This window comes from Octopus sinensis, linkage group LG14, assembly GCF_006345805.1.
Source record: "Octopus sinensis linkage group LG14, ASM634580v1, whole genome shotgun sequence".
NCBI classification, from domain to species: Eukaryota; Metazoa; Mollusca; class Cephalopoda; order Octopoda; family Octopodidae; genus Octopus; species Octopus sinensis.
In genome coordinates, this window is record NC_043010.1 from 43557967 (window position 1) to 43575466 (window position 17500).

The 17500-nt window shown below is 39.8% G+C and overlaps 1 protein-coding gene and 1 long non-coding RNA gene across 2 annotated transcripts in view; one reads left to right on the forward strand and one right to left on the reverse strand.

The window, feature by feature from the left end:
• The window catches only part of LOC115219332, a 10896-nt gene extending 1420 nt beyond the window's left edge, over window positions 1–9476 (reverse strand). Inside the window, exon 1 of the mRNA XM_029789492.2 lies at window positions 8391–9476. Within this exon, the coding sequence (XP_029645352.2) occupies window positions 8391–9192 (802 nt within the window). The 5' untranslated portion in view covers window positions 9193–9476. The remainder of the gene's footprint in view (window positions 1–8390) is intronic.
• Window positions 1–12488, forward strand: part of LOC118765985 — a 14578-nt gene extending 2090 nt beyond the window's left edge. The window contains exons 2-3 of the long non-coding RNA XR_005001895.1: window positions 11397–11402; window positions 12476–12488. This is a non-coding gene — a long non-coding RNA (uncharacterized LOC118765985). The remainder of the gene's footprint in view (window positions 1–11396; window positions 11403–12475) is intronic.
• The last annotated feature ends 5012 nt before the right edge of the window (window positions 12489–17500 follow it).

The window sequence follows — 17500 nt, forward strand, 5'->3', positions numbered from 1 at the left end:
CCCATAGCAGTAGAGCAACGAAACTTGGAACAGTTATTAGTCTTTTTCTACATAGGAACCACTCAGAGTTACGCATTTCTCCCATCGTTTGATGCAGCTCTGAAGACCGTTTTTGTAGAAGACCCCAGCTTGGTCCTCCAACCACGACGTGACTTCAGAAATCAAGGCTGCATCATCTGGGAAACACTTTCCTTTCAAAAACAACTTCATGGGTGGAAGAGGTGAAAATCAGAGGGTGCAAGGTCAAGAGAGTAGGGGGAATGGGGGATGAGTTCATAGCCGCACGCCTGTGCTTCTGATCTGGCGACACGCGAGTTGTGGATCGGAGCGTTGTCCTGCAGGAGGAGGATGCCTTTGCTGATCTTGCCCCGCCTCTTGATTTTGATAGCTTCTCTTAATTTCCTCAAAAGTGAAGCATAATAGACTCCTGTAATTGTGGCACCCTTTGCCAGGAAATCTGTCTTCACTACTCCGTCCTGGTCCCAGAAGACTGTAAGCATGACCTTGCCAGCGGAGGGCTGCACCCTTGCCTTCTTTTGAGGAGGTGAGTCACGGTGCTTCCACTGCATTGACTGGGCTTTGGTCTCTGGATCATAGTGATGGACCCAGGTTTTATCCTATGCAATCAGTCTTTTGAAAAATTTTGACTCATCTTCTTGGCACATCTCCAAATTCATCCTCGAGCAATCGACGCGTTCTTGCTTCTGGAAAGGTGTGAGCAACCTGGGAATCCATCTGGCAGACACCTTTTGCATATGCAAATGGTCATGAATGATAGTTTCCACAGACCCGGTACTAATCTTGACCTCATGGGCTATTTGGCGAATAGTTATGCGTCGATCTTCCAAAATGGCAGCCTCAACTTGACAGACAGATGCCTCATCAATGGCAGAAGGGGGCGACCAGATCTGGGAGCTGTTTCCACAGAGTTCCGACCATGTTTGAATTTACGATGCCAGCGTTTTACAAGGTCATATGATGGGGCATCATCACCATAAGTTTCTTTCATTTCATCAAAAGTCTCCCGTGGTGTGCGTCCTTTCAAATACAAAAACCGGATCACTGCTCGACACTCAACATGCTCCATTTCACACTTGACTCAGTTCAAACACCTGTAAATCGGAAACCACAATTAGTTCAGAGTTGTAATTTGCCACTTAATCTATAGAGATATAAATAATTGCACATGCAAAATTTCAGCTAGATCAAACAACTGCAAGTGGGTCAGAGGCATTACTTATTGAACGCCCCTCGTAATTGAAGTAGAAAAAACATCATTTTTATACAGGAAGTTCTGTTTGTTTATTAGATGATAATAATGAGATGCATGTGTTATTTTATTTATCAATGCAGTAATTACAATTATATAATACCGTTCATTGAAATATATATATATAGATAGATAGATAGATAGATAGATAGATAGATAGATAGATAGATAGATAGATAGATAGATAGATAGATAGATAGATAGATAGATAGATAGATACATGATGGCTGCCCCCTCGTTATCGAGTATGGCCATTGCATGAAGCTTAACTGTTATTGGTGCTGTGATCGAATGTGACTTTTTAAGGCTACAGCCAGCCATTCAGTTGAGACTCACAGCACCATCAACAATCATGAACAATGTTGTTATCGTGCAATGCCTGTGCAAGAAGATTTTTTTAAGTGAGGAAAGACTGTGCACTAAGTCAATCCCACTCACTAAGCAACAGCAGCCATAATCCGAAAAGAACAAGTCAACATCATCGGTAACCACTGAGCCGCAGATTTTATGTCGGAGTTATCCTAGTTACCTGAGTTACCTTCTCCTAGAAGGATGCCCTAACAAAGGCTAGGAGTCCTTCACTCCCAATGGTTTAACCGCGCGATCGGGTATTCACTCCGATTATTTCTATGTCCCCGCGCATGAAACATCCTTAAGCCTTAAGAGAAAAAAAAATTACGCATTTATTGGATGGCCGTTGATTCTCAAGAGTTCCTCCGCCCTTTGACGGGTTTTTTTTTCATTCCGCAGGGTGTCCAATGAATACATGCATGCATACATACATACATACATACATACATACATACATACATACTACATACATACATACATACATACATACATACATACATACATGTGCATATATGGATATTTATTTGTGTATATGTGTATCAAATTGTTGGATCAGGTGATGAAAGTTACGGAGAGAGTCATAGCCCAACTAATTAGGGGCAAAATTGGACTAGATGTGATGCAGTTTGGTTTTGTAACAGGGAGAGGTAACACTGATGCTATATTTCGGTTAAGGTAGCCGCAGGAGAAATACATAGCCAAAGATAAAACTCTGTATTTAGCTTTTGGTTACTTGAAGAAACCTTTTGACAGGGTGCCTCAATCCCTTATCTGGTGGTCAATGCGGAAATTAGAGATAGACGAGTGGCTGGTGAGAGCCATACAAGCCATGTACAGAGACGCTTCTAGTAAGGTGAGGGTTGGCAACGGGTATAGCGAAGACTTCAGGGTACAAGTAGGGGTGCACCAAGGATCGGTCTTGTTCATCTTAGTCCTCCAGGCAATAACAGAGGCATTTAAGAAAGGCTGCCCCTGGGAGCTCCTTTATGCTGATGACCTTGCTCTTACAGCTGAATCACTACCAGAACTAGAGATGTTTCAGTTATGGAAGCAGGGTCTAGAATCGAAGGGCCTTAGAGTTAACCTAACGAAGTCTTAGTAAGTAGGAAGGCAGACAAATCACAAGTCCCTTCAGGTAGATGGCTCTGCTCAATCTGTAGAAAAGGTGTACGTAGTAACTCTGTAAGATTCACTCGGTGTAAGTTTTGGACACAAAAAGGTGCAGCAACATCAGAGGAAGGTTAACAGGGAAAACAGCTTTGTAAACATTGTAAACATTGTAAACTTGGAGTCATCATGGAAACAAGGATACATGCTCAATGACTTCAGATCATTGTGTCTGGATGCTGTAGCCATTAGCGAAATCGCCCGATGACCTTCTGAAAGACTATTAAGCCGACGCTTCCTCTGTGGCATAGTAGTGCTGTTTCGGAGAGGCCTGAACCTAGAGGTTTATATGGTCCTGAACTAAGGGCAACAGGCCCGAGCATTCGATAATGAACCGTTCCGAAAGGCATCCGTTTATTTTGAATACGGTGTTCGGTACTGGACCGTTCCATCAGACTGTTGGCCTTTTACACCTCAGCTGGAGCGGACAGGTCAGATTCCTGTAGACGTCAAGAGACATTCCTAAGAACATCACGTTCATAAGTGGGCGATTGAAGTGGGATTTGGAACGCGCGCAGAGATTGCGTGGATGTAGATAACAGAAAACAAACACTTCTAACTGATTGACAGATTTTGTCTTGACTTCCCGAATAATCCAATGTGCAATTAATATAACAACAGTGGGGTATCCAGGTAGATAGAATTTTCGTTAGGTTATCAAAAATGATTAGCGAAAGTGGTCCACAATTTCTGATCGTGGGTTATACTGACAATACTCCCGTGAAATGTACGGTCAACTTTGAACAGACTAATAGACAGGGACACAGCTACTGGAAACTGGATGCGATCTTCCAGTGTGAAAAGATTTCAGAGACCGGATTTTCGAAGGCATTAAGTGGGAGTTGACAAACGACATCATCAACAATAGGTGAAACATTAGAATAGCAAAAATTGGCATCGGTTTGATTTGATAAAGCAATCGCTGGAAGAATATAACAAAGTACAGAAAGAATTAACCGTTTAGAAGAGACTCATAGAAGAGGTATTACAAACGACTTCATAGCAGTCAGAATGGTACTCTCGATTATTTCTTTAATGGGAAATACGAAGAATGTGTTGTCCAAGCTAAGGCGCGTACGCTGAAACACGTATGTACGAAAGCCGTTCGATCAGTCCGGATGGCGGAAGCGCAGTTTAGCAAGAAAACCAAAATTCGTTATACAACAGAGCGCTGCAGGAGCCTGCTCTCCGACTGATGAGTACGGTTTTGCAGCAGCTCTTGGCCAAACTTTTTCTAGACGATCATCAGGCTAGAGACGAGGTGCTTTGATGTCTACTTTGACGGTTTATTGATACTGTCGAGCAGAGAGGTAGAGAGTTCCGAAAAATTGATTTCTACAGACGGAGTGGCGAACGTGCTGAGCAGCTGTGCGAAGTGCATATTGCCGAAATTGGATGGTCTGCCGTATCTCTTGATGTCAGACTTGTTAGCTCCTGTCCCGACTGTCTTCTACTGCAGCTCTCATCAGAATGGAAGCATTCTCAGTCGACTTAATCGGAGGGTGGCGACTTTGTTAAGGAAGGATACGAGCAAGAGGGATATGATTAAACATTTCAGGCCCATCTGCTCATCACAGATTTAAATATTTTGGTAAAGGTGCTCACCAAGAGCCTGACGTTTGTTGTCGGTTGTGTAGTCAGAGAAGCGAAAACTTGTGTCATCCCCGGCAAATCTATCCAAGACAACATTTACCTCATGCGTTACATCATTGACTAGGTACAGAATAGATCCGACAGAGCTGACCATCGCTACCAGGCAGCAGTCCTGAGAGCAGCCGGTTTCGGTCAAGTCTTTAGAGACTGGATCGCTACAAATTACTGCGGTATCTATTCCTTAGTCAAACTAAACGACCGCCTTTCGGAACGGTTCAGCATCAAAAATTCGAGCCTGTCTTCTCTCTCCTGTATGTTTTGGCATCTGATCTACTGCTGCCGAGGATGGAAAGTTTGAAGAACATCTTTCTTGAACTGGGTCACAGGGGAGCTGTGTCTGCTTCCGTAGACGAAATCACTGTAATGGTGTCGGGCGCTTCGGAAATACAAGCGGTCTACACAATACTAGAGGAATACCATTGTTATCCCGGAGTACACATTAAGCATGACAAGTTGCTTGACTTGCAACTCGGCTCGTTGAGAGACAAATTCATGCCGGGCAAAGCTAATTTCTGTGGCAGGACTGGAGACCTTTGAAGAATTTTTAGTCGAATGAATTGACCCCAGGATTCATTTTTTTAAAGCTTTGTACTTATTCTATCCATCCCCTATGACTAAACCGCTAAGTTATGGGGTGTAAACAAATCAACACTGGTTGTCAAGTGGTGGTGGGGTACAAACACAGACACAAAGACACACACAAATATATATATGTATGTATGTATATATATATATATATATATAATATATATATATATATAATATATATATATATATATATATATATATATATATATATATATATATTTACTAATTTATATATATATTCATATATATAAGGTTAGTAGAGTTAGAGGTTGGAATCACCGTCTAAGGGATAAAAATATCCGTTATACTACCGATATAATTACCTATGTTAATTCTGGACATGCATACGCAAGCATATTATGCTCATAGGTTACAGGCAATGACAAAGATAAACATGAGTTTATCTGGAATCAAATTTAAAGTAAACAGAAAATGGAGTAATATTAATCAACAAAAATGGACTAATATCAATTATTACTTTTTAATACAACTATACTGTATCCCATCTAACAGCTGTTTCTGCCTCCAATGTTCTACGGTATTGCCATTGAAACTTCTGAAAATAATACTCATCATATTTGGTAATTTATCCGATCTGGAACATGGAGCTTCATCATAGGGAAGAAAAATACATACATAAAAGAAGAGAAAAGAAGAAGAGCCTCGAGATGAAGATGGAAGGCTTAATATACGTAAATCATACCATTTTGCATATGTGTCGCTTCAGGACGTTAAGTAAATGACTAAACTTAAAATAATAATTGGTATGATTTAAATATATTAAGCCTTTCATCTTCTCCTCAGGGCTCTTCTTTTCTTTTCTTTTCGTTTCTTTTCTTTTCTTTTATGTATGTAGTTTTATTCGTGGAGGCGCAATGGCCCAGTGGTTAGGGCAGCGGACTCGCGGTCGTAGGATCGCGGTTTCGATTCCCAGACCGGGCATTGTGAGTGTTTATTGAGCGAAAACACCTAAAGCTTCACGAGGCTCCTGCAGGGGGTGGTGGTGAACCCTGCTGTACTCTTTCACCACAACTTTCTCTCACTCTTTCTTCCTGTTTCTGTTGTACCTGTATTTCAAAGGGCCAGCCTTGTCACACTCTGTGTCACGCTGAATCTCCTCGAGAACTACGTTAAGGGTACACGTGTCTGTGGAGTGCTCAGCCACTTGCACGTTAATTCCACGAGCAAGCTGTTCCGTTGATCGTAACCGACGGAGTGCTCCTGTAGTTTTATTCACTCCGATGAAGCTCCATGTTACAGATCGATTTTATTACCAAATATGATGAATATTATTTTCAGAAGTTTCAATGGCAATACAGTAGAACATTGGAAGCAGAAACAGCTGTTAGATGGGATACAGTCTATTTATATTAAAAAGTAATGATTGATGTTAATCAGTTGTTGTTGATCAATATTTCTCCATTTTCTGTTTACTTTAAATATATATATATATATATATATATATATATATATATATATATATATATATACGACGGTTTCTTTCAGTTTCCGTCCACCAAATCCACTCTCAAGGTTTTGACCGTCCCGACGCTCTAGTAGAAGACACTTACCCGAGGTGCCATTCAGTGGTACTGAACCTAGAACTATATGGTTGGGAAACAACCTTCTAGCCACACACATTACATATGTACATAAATATATATATATATATGTAAATACATATAATTTTACTGTATGCCTTGGAAACCAATAAAAACAAGTACTTTTAGAGGAAACGTGTGAACCAGCTGAAAAGCCATTATTGTCAGCGGGCTTACACGGCGCTAGTACATTATCTCGATTATTTCTACATGTCTCTGTGTTGGATAACAATTGACTCTATCAAGAGGATATATGAATACATACATACATACATACATACATACATACATACATACATACATACATACATACATACATACATACATACAATAATACATGTATAAAGTAAAAAAATAACTCCTGTATTTACGAAAGCAATGCAAAAGATTTAGTTCACGTGAAAGAGCGTAAACAGTTGAGAATCAATCTCCGAATTAAGCCATCGTTTAATAGTGATAGTTATATCAGTGACACCAGAATCTACTGCTATGATCATATACAGCTATGATCCTTACAAACCACTTCTACTGTCTTTTGACATGACCTACCACTCGAATTGCTATATATATTCTTTTACTGTTTCTATTCCTTTTGGTTTTAGTCATTGGATTACAGCCATGATAGAGAATCGCCTTCAGTATTTTCGTTAATAATATCAAATGTTGTGCATATTTCAGTTTGGTGTTTTACTAAACTAGCAAGTTGGACAAATCGTTAGAGCGTCGAACAAAATGCTTAGTAATATTTAATCCCGGTTCTTTAAAATTCTAAATTCATATCTGTTTATCGTACTACCAAGTAACAGGTCATAAAGGAGCACAACATAAATACTACGTCGTTGTAAGCAAAAGTCTCAGGCTCAAGGTGCAACCTAAAGGGCTTGAACTTGATACTATATGATTGCGAGGCGAAATCTTAACCATTCAGGTAATCTTTGATAGATTCAGTAATTACAATTTGAGAAAGGGGTTAAGAACTAATAACAGTAAAACTTGATTCTTTGGGTGCTTCATTAAGAATTAAAACAATCACAAATAGTCGCCATCAGATAATGTTTCGAAGGTAGTAATATACAGTCTCAGATACGAGGATTCCGAAAGATCTTTGGTATGAGGAACTGGCCTCTGGTAAAAGAACAAAAGGACGACCGCATCTACGTTTACGAGGAAATCAAGGAGTCTCTTTACATGAATATTGAAGAGCGTCGCGTCCGTTGGAGACTGGAACTAAACAACGGTTTAAACGAGATTATGATAAGCAAAATCTTCGGGAAAACAGCACTAGGAGAAGAATGGCCTTCGAAAATAGCTACTGCAACTGAAACTATCACTCACATGAAGGTTTCACTCATATGCTCACTGCAGATGCTGCTTTGCCAACAAGACCGAAATAAGACTTTTCAGGCGCATGTCCATGGTCTCGCAAGACTAACGAAAGTCTACATGGTGCTCAGCGTTCTGAGAAATGATAAATTTTAATTTTAAGTTGGTTCAAATTCTCATTAGATTGAGCAATGTAAATTAAATTAAATGACTTCAAAGGTAAAATGGATTAAGCCGTGTCACAACTTCAACTTGTCAGAAACTTACGAATTCTTAAATCGCTCGACTAGAAAACAATGATATTGATCACAACCACAATAGAAATGACATCAATAAACAACAATAATTACTTCTGTTACGCAATCATCACGCCAAAACCAAAAAACTTTCAGATAACAATACTTGTGTCAAATAAGCAGAATAGGCAACTGACTTACCTAATGAAAAATGGTCCCGTTTGCCCCATCCAGGTGCTCTTTTGCCCCATCCAGGCGCTCTTTTGCCCCATCCAGGAGCTCTTTTACCCCATCCGGGTGCTCTTTTGCCCCATCCAGGTGCTCTTCTCTGAAATTCCAGGTCTCCTAATTCAGGTGTTGTTATTTCGAACTCTCTTTTCCTCAAAACAGGGGCACGTTTACCCCAGCCAGGTGCACGTTTACCCCATCCAGGTGCTCGTTTTCCCCATCCAGGTGCACGCTTTCCCCATCCAGGGGCTCTTTTTTCGGTCTCAGTGGCGAGATTTAAGTTAGAGAGATCAGATTTCGACGACAGCTCTTCGGTGATATCATTGCCTTCTGTTTCTTCCGTTTCATCATTGCCTGAACTCTGTTTGATAACAAATAGTTGCCCAACTTCTCCGTCTTGGTTCCCAGTGAAAACTTCTTCAGGTTTAGCATCGTAGCTGTTGAAATCAATGGAAGAAAAGTCGTTGGGATATGAATCCAGTTCAGAAGGAATGGGAGCCAATGCCGAAATCGATGCATGAGCTTGCTGTTGTGATTGTTTTCCATTGTAACGATGTACGTGATGTTGGTCAGAGTGCTGGCTAGCGTCAACGGATCTTTTGCCTCGCTTCACATCTGTCTTGAGTTCGATCGTTGTGCTATCCGATCCTGCAACAGCGTTATTTGTCGTTGATGTCAGCGAATAAGCAATCAGTATTAGCGCCGTATACCAGAAAATCTTCGCACTAGCAAATCGAGCATAGTTTCGAATTCCTACGATAGCCGTCAACATCATACTAAAAATTAATATTATTTTGTTTTCTTTCGGAGAAGAAGAGAGTACGTTTCAAAAAGAATTTTTTTTAAATATTAGTCTTCTTTTTTTTTTTCGCTCTCTTTCTTACTCCCCAATTAAATGCAGTCAGTAAATTTTCTTTTTCGATGCAACGAGACACGATATAAATTAAAGAACATTCGATGATATCGTTTCTTCACTTCAGATTCTGCTCGCTTGCAACTTTCGGTTTCTCACTAACAATTATTTCGAAACCAATGAGTAAAAAATTTACTCAAACCTTCTTATATAAGTACTACAGAAATCAAGTGTTCAGCAAAGTTGACAGAACAAGCAAACGCTTATTATCTAAACAGTGCGGAAACGACACGCCCATTCCATGAAAGTCTTTCATCATAATATGGTGACTCCTTAAACTTATGTCGAGGGCGGTGAAATAGAGGGGGTTGAGACGGAGGGGGGGAGAGTGTGAAAGAAGAAGAAGGAGGAGAAGGAGGAGGAGGAGGAGGAGGAGGAGGAAAAGAAGAAGAAGAAGAAAGAAGAAGAAAAAGAAGAAGAAGAAGAAGAAGAAGGGGAGAATGGGGGAGGATGGGGTGGAGGAGGAGGTGGAGGAGGAGGAGAAGAAGAAGAAGAAGTAGAAGAAGAAGAAGAAGAAGAAGAAGAAGAAGAAGAAGAAGAAGAAGAAGAAGGGGAGAATGGGAGAGGAGGAGGTGGAGGAGGAGAAAGAGGAGGAAGAGGAGCATGACGATGACGAATAAGAAATATGAGTGGAAGCCCCACCTTCGCAGAGAAGGCATTACCGTTGTCTTGGTGAGACAGTTGTGTGTTACATTTGGGGGGGTGGGAGGGTGGGGTGGGGGCATAGGCGTTATAATTGTTTGTCCTGGTGGTTGGGACTAAAGCGCAAACCTCAAGAGAGTGGTTGAGAAATATGTTTTTTCAGAACTTGCAATAATACATCTCTGAACTGTTAGTCTATCAGCTAACTTTCTGTACACATACATGGAGGCGCATGTGTGTACGTACGTATGTATACAGGCATATATGTCATTAAATTATGCACACATACTTGCACATAGTTACACCCACACACATAAAGAACATCAAGAATTGTAAAGGTATATATGTATCTGAACATAATTAAATGAAGTTTGTATGTATTGTGAGCATGCGCGCGCGAACTTTGTGTGCGTTCTCGTGCGTATGTGCTCGCGTGGGTGCGGAGTGTTTTGTATGTGTGTGTATATGTGTAGATATTTACATATGCACACACAACACACGCACACATATATACACACACATATATACATAAATACATATGTATATGTGTATTTAAGCACATGCATAAACACATATATATTCAACCAAATGTGTCATTAGAGATATGCATATATATATATATACATAGATATATATATATATATATATATATATACACACACACACGAGTATTCACACACACACATATACACACACACACACATACACACACACACACACATACACACACACACACACACATTAATTACTACGACAAGGAAGAGTAGAAAGAGAAAGGAAACGGAAGAGATGTGTCGATAGTCATTTCAAGCTCACCGGGACTGACGAATAAAGATTAGAGATTGACGTTTAATGCGGTTCATGTTCATTTTAAACCCCAGAAAGCATGTGAGCAAATGGAAAATGGAAAACATATACAGGTTTTGAAATAACGAGGGTTTCAATTCTGTGGAAGAGAGAGAAGAAGGAAGATAATGTTTCCAGTAAAAAAAAACGCAATAAATCGTTGCCCTTATTCCTTTACTTGTTTTAGTCATTTGACTGCAGCCATGCTGGAGCGCCGCCTTGAGGAATTTTAGTCGAACTAATCGACTCCAGTGCTTATTTTGAACTCAGGTACTTATCCTATTGTTCTCTTTTTCCGAACCGCTAAGTTACAGTGACATAAACACACCATCGCCGGTTGTCAACCGGTGGTGGGGACAAACACAGATACAAAGACAGACACACATACATATATATAAATACCTATCTAGCTATCTAGCTACCTCTCTCTTTATATATATATATATATATATATATATATATATATGACAGTCTTCTCTCGGTTTCCGTCAACTAAATTCACTCACAAGGCTTTGGTCAGTCCGAAGATATAGCAGAAGACACTTCCTCAAGATACCATGCTGTGGGAGTGAACCCAGAACCATGTAGATGGGAAGCAAACGTCTTATCACACAGCCACGCGTTAGTTAATCTTTTCGAGGTTCTTTGTTGCCCGCTCAACCAGCTCCCAAATCCTGTTTCTTTACGGTAAACGTGAGAGAGACAGATTCTCCAACTATCTTTTATTTTCTACTTGTTTCAGTCATCAGATTGCAACCGTACTGGGGCACCGCTATGAAGAATTTAGTCGAATGAATCGAACCCCGTTGCTTTTTTAAAGCATGGTACTTATTCTATCGATATCTTTAGCCGAACTTTTAAACATGCCATTCAGAAAGTCCCACGGGTCAAAGGCTGTCCTTGACTCTGCATAAGATACACAATTTCAGATACATGTCAAACATTATCTACGTCAATTATTACATAAACTATGTCTAATATTCGTTTACAAAATAGCGGCGAGGTGGCAAAATCGTTAGTACGCCCCAAAATCGTTAGTACGGCATCTCGTCCGTCTTTACGTTCTGAGTTCAAATTCCGCCGGGCTCGACTTTGCCTTTCATAGTTCCAGTGTCGATAAAATAAGTAGCAGTTAAATACTGGGATCGATTTAATCGACTTAGCCTGTCTCCAAGCCTACTGGCCTTGTGCCAAAATTCGAAACCAATATCCATTAGCAAAAGTAAGTTTGTCTCTATTAAATCTGATAAAATAACTCATTGTTTGTTTAATGTATACAAATTCTATTTGACCGCCACCAACGAACACAAAATAATTCCAAAAATGATTCTAATACCAATAACAATAGTAAATAATCGGTGCCAATGACAAGGTAGAGATCGTTTTTGCCATATTCTGAACGCCTTACTTCTCTGGGCATGGATACATTGAAACTCCGACGTCTAGCAGCTGACTTGGTAGACACCCATAAAATTATTAACCATCTTACAAACAATAACTCTGAGCACCTTTTCAAACTCCATCTGTCTAACACCCGTGGACATGTTTACAAAGTCAGAAAACAGCACAGCTCCCATGACTTTCGGAAACATTTTTTCACGCTGAGAGTTGCTGAAGCATGGAACAAACTGCCGGCGTCAGTTGTTACTTGTCGGAGCACTGCATCCTTCAAAACTTCCATGCTTCATGAGATTCGCCAACACTGCACCTGATTTTCTCCCCTCCATACACACGCAAGCAATGTATCTGATTCATACACTGTTCACTTTCCAGACAGTTGTACATTACTACATATGTTTTATACGCACTTTTGATAAGTTGCGGTGCACCTGAGCACTGTATACAATAATTTCATTATTATTATTATTATTATTATTATTATTATTATTATTATATTATTATTATACAACAGAAGAAACCATTATTTATTTATTTATACATAAACGTGCGTGCGTTCACGCACACATACACGTACAGATATATATATATATATATATATATATATATATATATATATATATATATATATATATATATATACTTGTTGGTGTGATGAAAGGAGCAGTGCCTACGGCTTTGCAGAGCCACCTTCACCAATGTGATCGATGCAATTAATATTCTACTTGAACCTTTGCAATTTGACATCTGCACGAAAGACATGAGTGGAGTTGGAATTCCAGAGAGCTGACTTTTAGGAAAGAAAGGCTTGAGCGTAGTAATTAGTGCGAGGCCTGGAGAGCTGGATACAAGAAAGGTGACATTAGGAGGAGAGATGGGTAGGATGGAGGTGTGGAGGTGACACGAATATCACCGGCTCTGACAGCAGAGCTCAATATATGCATACACACACACACACACGTATACGCATGTACACGCGCGCACACAGACATATATACATACATTCAAACATATGTATGTTGTGTGTGTGTGTGTGTGTGTGTGTGAGTCGTCTAAGAGTCCATAAGTCAGGGGAAAATGTACTCGTATATCTGTCAATAGATTGGGTATATTATCCGAAGTGTACAGCATAAAATATCCACGCGCACACACACGCACGCACACGCACGCACGCACACACACACACACACACACACACACACACACACACACACACACACACACACACACACACACACGCACACACAGATATATGTATATATATATTAAAGTTAGATAAGACCGGTTTGTGGGATTGCCTTAGATTTCACGTCAATAAAGGGTTTAGCATATCTGAAATCCCAAAACCTGTTGACTTAAGGCCTCTCTAGCGAGTAGCCACCCGTTAGAGAGGCCTTAAGTCAACATCTTTTGGGAGCTCATGATACGCCATAAAGCTAACTCTTTCATGAACGTGAAATCTAAGGCAATCCCATAAACCGGCCTTATCTAACTTTAATATATGCCGCTCTATAACTTAGTGTGCTTCATTTTTCGGATATATGTTTTTACAGACGATATATATCTCTTATTATAAAAGGCAGATTTTATCTGCCTCCCTTTGTCTCTTATAGAAATCTACAATATAGGATTTCTTCAATTACAATTTACCTAGCATTTTTAAGAGTAGAATACATCGGGTCGTGCCAGGTCCAGTTTTTAAAATTTCAACCCCAATTAAGCAAAATTTAGAGAAAACTCACATTGTGGTGTGTAAGTGAAGTGCTTTTCTTAGTGTGGGCTACAGCACACACACACGCACACACACACAAACGGAGCGAACTGCTTCACTGATGCTATCATCCTAATTTCTCCCACTTTCTCTTTGCAAGTGTACCTTAAACCACTACTCAAAAAAAAAACAACACAGCAAACAGAAACAAATAAATACATAACGATTTACTCCCCACACAATTTCTTCAATTAGAGTTTACCTATGATTTTTCAAAGTACTTCCATTCGGTCATGGCATACAAAATTTCTTTCAATTTCACCCCCATTTCAGAAAAAATTCGAGAAAACTAAATATTTTACCATTTCACTCTTTCACTCTGCATTCCCACTTCCTCTTTACACACATAGACACGCAAATATATAAATAAAATTGTAAGCTAACGTGTGTGTGTGTGTGTGCGTGTGTGTGAGTGTGGTGTGTGTGTGCGTGTGTGTGTGTGTGAGGGTGCGTGTGTGTGTGTGTGTGCGTGTGTGAACGCGAACTTCAAAAGAACTTCGCGCGCTATCTATCTGGTTTGCCATTCCTCACACACACGCATACACATACATATATGACAGTGACAAACACAAACGTTTCAAACAACTACATACAAACACTCAAACACACACACGTGTGTGTTTGTTATTAGTAAAAAAGGCGCCAAACACAACTCACTTCTCATTCGAACACATTTGCAAAAACACACCGACGGTCGGATTGCCATAACAATACAGAAAAGGTAAATTGGTTTTTAATTTACTTTCTGTCGTTAAATTTTGGTAGTATTAATTGGCGAGCGTACTTCTGTTGTCAATTGTTGACAGAAAGAAATTGTAAGCTAATAAGGTGTGTGTGTGTGTGTGTAGGAAGTGAAGGATAAAAATATTGCAAGAACTGGACAGATGTACATATATACATCCATACATACATGTGTGTGTGTGTCTATGTATGTGTATTAATGTGTGTGTGTTATCTCTATATAAAGCTGAAGTTGTCTGTGAGCGCCACGTTTGGTAACCTTCAACTAACACTATCTCCTCCGAGACCCTGCAGCGCAAGTTGACCAAAATTGAGAGTATGAAAATCCCTATGAAAATCCCTATTTTTTACGATTTTTTCACTGCTGTGTCGCCACTTTCCGGTACATTTCGACCAGAAAAATGTTCACAAAATTTTTACTTTTCAAAATTACAATTCCAGCGGGTCGAAACAAACCCGAGCAACGCCGGGCGATATTGCTAGTATATATATATATATAGTTAATCCAAACAAGAAAACACAAAAAAACACAACAACGCGAGGACGTGGAACAAATATAGTATTATTGGACGCTCAGGAAAGAAGGGAAGAAGGAGGGTTTAACGTTTCGAGCGGAGCTCTTCGTCGGAAACATAGGAGAAGGGAAGACAGAGGAAAAAAATCGCCAACGGTACACACGAGGTCACACATACATACATACATACTTACATACATACATACATACATACATACATACATACATACATACATACATACATACATACATGCATGCAAACATACATATAAGTAAGATTCAGATTCAGTTATATTAGGTACTTATATTGAGGCACTTCGTTAGGTGCCTCAGTTTAAGAACAATTAAAGGAGTCGTTTGAAACGGCCGTAATGGATTGACACCTATACCTCTACTGTTACTCATTTATGCATGTGTGTGTGTGTGTGTGTGTGTGTGTGTGTGTGTGTGTGTGTGTGTATATATATACAGGGTGTCCCAAAAAATGTATACACACGTTAAATAATTGTAAAGTAGATGTTTATTAAAATGCACTTCATATTCAAAATTTAATAGAATCTACACACGTTGTTTTATTGTTTTGCCAACGCCTGTTTTCAGACTGAAGTCCGTTCTGGTCCAGGCACTGCTGACAACGCGAAGCAATGGAATCGGAAACACCACGAAACAATTCGTTTGGTATTTGTGTGCACTCTCGTTCAATGACTGCTCTCAAATCAGCGACTGTTGCAGGTTTCATAGCGTAGGCTCTGTCTTTTAAGTATCCGCATGTAGTGTGGGGGTGCCCCATCTTGTTGAAAATAAAACTCCTCATCTTCAAAGTCTTCTCTAATGCTTGGCATGACAGTCTGTCGCAGCAAGTTCAAGTAAACGGGACCAGTCAAAGGATCGTCAAAAAAGAATGGTCCAATTAATCTTCTTGATGATAAGCCACACCACTCTGTAACTCCTAGTAAATTATCATGGTGTTGCATCATAACATGCAGATTCTCAGGTCTCCTGTAAGTGCAATTCTGGCGGTTAATTGAACCATTTAATTTGAATGTGGTCTCATCTTTCCATACAGTCTTAGTTCGAAAGTGTGCATCTTCTACACATCATGCCAAGTACCATTCGCAGTACTGCACTTTTCGCTCTGGACCATCGTCATTAATAGCATGGACTAATCTTGGAACGTAACTTTCCCAATGACAACGCTTCAAAATGCGTTGGACAGACGATTTTGAAATCCCTACCTCACGACTCGCTTGCCGCACAGATTTTCTTGGACTTTGGTAATACATTTCCAGCACTCCTTGCTTTGTTGGAGTTGTCAATATTCGTGGTTTTCCGGAACGCCTGTCATGGACATTCTGAACAGTTCCATTGGCTTCAAACTTATCTCTAATTCGAGTGATGGTAAGTTGCGTTGGTGGATCTATTTGAAACTCACTCCTAAACTGTCTTTACACTTAAACTGCGTTTTCACACTTCCAGTAGCATTTTAGAATGAATTTCCTTTGTTCAAAGCTTAGTCTGACTGCCATCATTAATTCCAATCGGTTTCATCTGGAAAGGAAAAAACATCAATTAAGTTATCAGCTGCTAAAGTGTGTATACTTTCGGTGGGATACCCTGTATATATACGAAGGTTGCTACAAAGTTCCAGGCTTAAGATAAAAGAAAATACAGGAGGATCAGTTAATTATGATTTTATTCAACATGTTCCCCTCTCAGATTCACACACTTAATGCTGGGGTCCTTCAGTTTTCCTAAGCCCCGTAAAAGATCTCAGAAGGTTGGGCCACCGACCAAGCCTTTCGCGACCCCTTAAAGCCAGGAACTTTTCAGCACCTCCTCTTATTTATGTATAATTTTCCTTTGAGTTTTAAGTTTTTCTCGAGAGAGTTCAAGCCGGTCGCTAACAAAGCGACAAGACTTTTTGAGTTAAAAGAGTTCCCGGTGTTTGGAAATATGCTGTTGAGTTGGTGTGTTGGTCGAACTGTCAAGGCATACACCCAAGAGTGTGCATCTATTCACATAAGAATCTCAGATGGAGAATTTGGGAAATGTCTTAGAAAACTTCGCTGTACCGCTAATAGATTAAATTTGGAGAAACCGCGTCAGTTTCCTTTGCTCTTTCTTCGGGAAACTGAGTAGATCTAGGTTTTTGTGCATATTTATTGGTACATAGCTTAATGCACCAATAATGATAGGTAAAAATGAGAATTTAAAGACAGGGTGCAGGATTAATTCACCATAAATGTTCTTTTTTCCTG